Source organism: Tachysurus fulvidraco, chromosome 15 (assembly GCF_022655615.1).
Source record: "Tachysurus fulvidraco isolate hzauxx_2018 chromosome 15, HZAU_PFXX_2.0, whole genome shotgun sequence".
Classification (NCBI taxonomy): Eukaryota; Metazoa; Chordata; class Actinopteri; order Siluriformes; family Bagridae; genus Tachysurus; species Tachysurus fulvidraco.
This window is the reverse complement of record NC_062532.1, coordinates 19,770,056-19,772,555: the sequence shown is the minus strand read 5'-3', so window position 1 is coordinate 19,772,555 and position 2,500 is coordinate 19,770,056. Positions and strand designations below refer to the sequence as shown.

Below are 2,500 nucleotides of genomic sequence, written 5' to 3'. Positions count from 1 at the left end.
AGGGAGAGACACCAGACTTGCCATGACAGTTTGAAATCTCACATCTGATTGGTCAGAAGGTTTGAAGTACATCCTGGCAGCCGAAACGTTCCGTTCACGGTGATGTAAAAACTCTTTAACTGGATAAACCGTAACACTTGCTACAAGGGAAAAAGAAGCAGTGTGACTTTTGGGGAAAACACCAGCTCAGGGTTTTACTGGGCTTTGGAGAGCAGGGGAAGCAATGGGGCGTGCGCCAGAGTTCAGCAGTGAAGCGATGGCATGCAGAGAGGAACAGAGGCCCTTTGGTGAGTAAGCGGCGCTCATTCGCTCCGTTCGTGCGGCAAGACACTGGGGCTGAGTCACAGAAAGCAGGGATTGTCTGGAGCCACAGAAATGAAAGCGAAATAAAGACAGATAGATGAGGGGAATTATTGTCTGGAGAGAACGTGTGAGTGTGAGTGTGTGTGTGTGTGTGTGTGTGAGAGAGCAAAAGAGAGAGATTAAGAATGGGGTTATGTGTGTATGTTCGTTATGGTCCAGTATTCTGTTGCCACACACTAGTCTACTTATCCACCAGGCCGTACATCATTCTTAGACTGTACAGATACTTTTATAGATAGAGTGTGTGTGTGTGTGTGTGTGTGTGTGCGTGTGTGTGTGTGTGTGTGTGTGTTTGTGTGTGTTTGTGTGTGTGTTGGGGGGGTATGTTCCAAAGAGTGGGCATCAAATTAATCTAGTTACAAACTATTCTGAATTTGTACTGATTCAGTAACCTGTGTGTGTATGTGTGTGTGTGTGTGTGTGTGTGTGTGTGTGTGTGTGTGTGTGTGTGTAGGTTACTGGAGCTTGACTGTGTTTGGGCGGAAACACTGCTACAAGCTCTTCACCAAACACTTTAACGAGGCGGTGCACTGGGCGTGTGCAGTACAGAAGGTCATCGATAGCAAAGCGCCAGTGGAGACGCCAACGCAGCTCCTCATCCGTGACATAGAGGTGAACACACACACACACACACACACACAGACACACACACACACACACACACACACAGACAATTTGCCCGTGTTTATCCGCGGACATGAAAGTCATTAATCAACAACTTCACCGAACAACAATCTCAGGCTGTTGTCATGGCAACAGTGTAGAACCATTCCGTTTTTTATTAAAGAACAGTTTAAAAAAATGGGTTATACTTTCCCTGTCCTTTAGCGTTCCCTGCAAACACACACACACACACACACACACGCACACACACACACACACACACACACACACACACACTACTTAGATTAGAGCCCTCTAATGATCAAGCCAGACGCTGAGGTTTATAAATGACCAGGCTGCCTGATTGACAGGTGAGTAGAGGCACCCCTTTGGCTCTCGAGGTAATTCGATGAGTGCCAACAAAGTGACACCATCCCATTTCTTGGCTCCAGACCCATTTTTCTGGATAAGGAAATGTGAAACAGTTTAAGAGAGCGCGTTTACTTCCGCGTTCTTCAGCGTTCCCTTAAAAGCCAAGTCCCAAAACATGCTCATGCTTGACTCACAGTACGCTAGGACTGCTAGCTTGGACCTAAAGCTAAAGATCGTTAGTTTTTCTCTTGCATTCACAGAACACCACAGACATCGAAATGGAAAATGGAGACAGATGTAAACACACACACACACACAGCGTCTCACACACACACAGCGTCTCACACACAGTGTCTCCCTCCGAGCGGCACGTTATTTATACAGACGGCCGAGCTTCTGCGAATCATCTGCGTCTGTAAATAACCGTCTATCTGACGTAACGTAGTTCAGCACCGATACCGTATTAATAGCTGCCGGGTTGCTAGTTGGGAATCTCGCTCAGGCTGGTCGCCGTGGTGATCCCCCTGCTCAGACGTGCTGCTTGGCCGTCACAGACACTTGTACGCGGTAACCCATCTTACCCCGTGTTAAATCCAGTCGCTGTTAACGTCGATTAGTTGCCAGCGCGTTTACTTACGCTGATGTTTGTACACAAGGACAATTTACATTTGAAAGAGGAATAAACAGGAGCTACAGCACAGAGGAAGAGAGGAAGGAAAGAGAAGTTTGAGGTTTTAGCAGCAAATGATCTGTTACTGCTGTTACCCTGACCCTGCGGTGTCATGCCCTTCTGATTGTATAGCAGCTTTGCGGTTTGGGACGCAGCCCGACCCTGAGGTCATTCACCCTGTCCCTGTAAACTCATCCAACACACACACACACGCAAAGCTGGCTGTAGGTCAGTGGGTTCAGTATGAGCTCCACATGCCCAGGTCCCTGTAATAAACATTGTGACTGTGTGTGTGTGTGTGTGTGTGTGTGTGTGTGTGTGTGTGTGTGTGTGTGTGTGTGTTTACACTCATTCATTCTTTGTACTTTTTCTTCACCGTAAATCGGTCACAGGAAGTGAACTGTACTGATCACACAGTTAGCAGACTGGGCAGTGTTTGATGTACTGATATAAACTGCTGTTTTTCATCTCTCTCTCTCTCTCTCTCTCTCT

General features: G+C 47.2%; 1 protein-coding gene across 4 annotated transcripts in view; it reads left to right on the top strand.

The window, feature by feature from the left end:
• The window catches only part of plekhh3 (pleckstrin homology, MyTH4 and FERM domain containing H3), a 37,046-nt gene that overhangs the window by 24,778 nt on the left and 9,768 nt on the right, over positions 1–2,500 (top strand). For 3 of the 4 annotated variants that reach the window (XM_027161032.2, XM_047800713.1, XM_027161033.2), the window contains one exon: positions 818–975. In XM_027161032.2, the coding sequence (XP_027016833.1) occupies positions 818–975 (158 nt within the window). Of the gene's footprint in view, positions 288–817; positions 976–2,500 lie in introns of all 4 variants that reach the window. The other variant, XM_027161034.2, reaches the window with a different exon arrangement.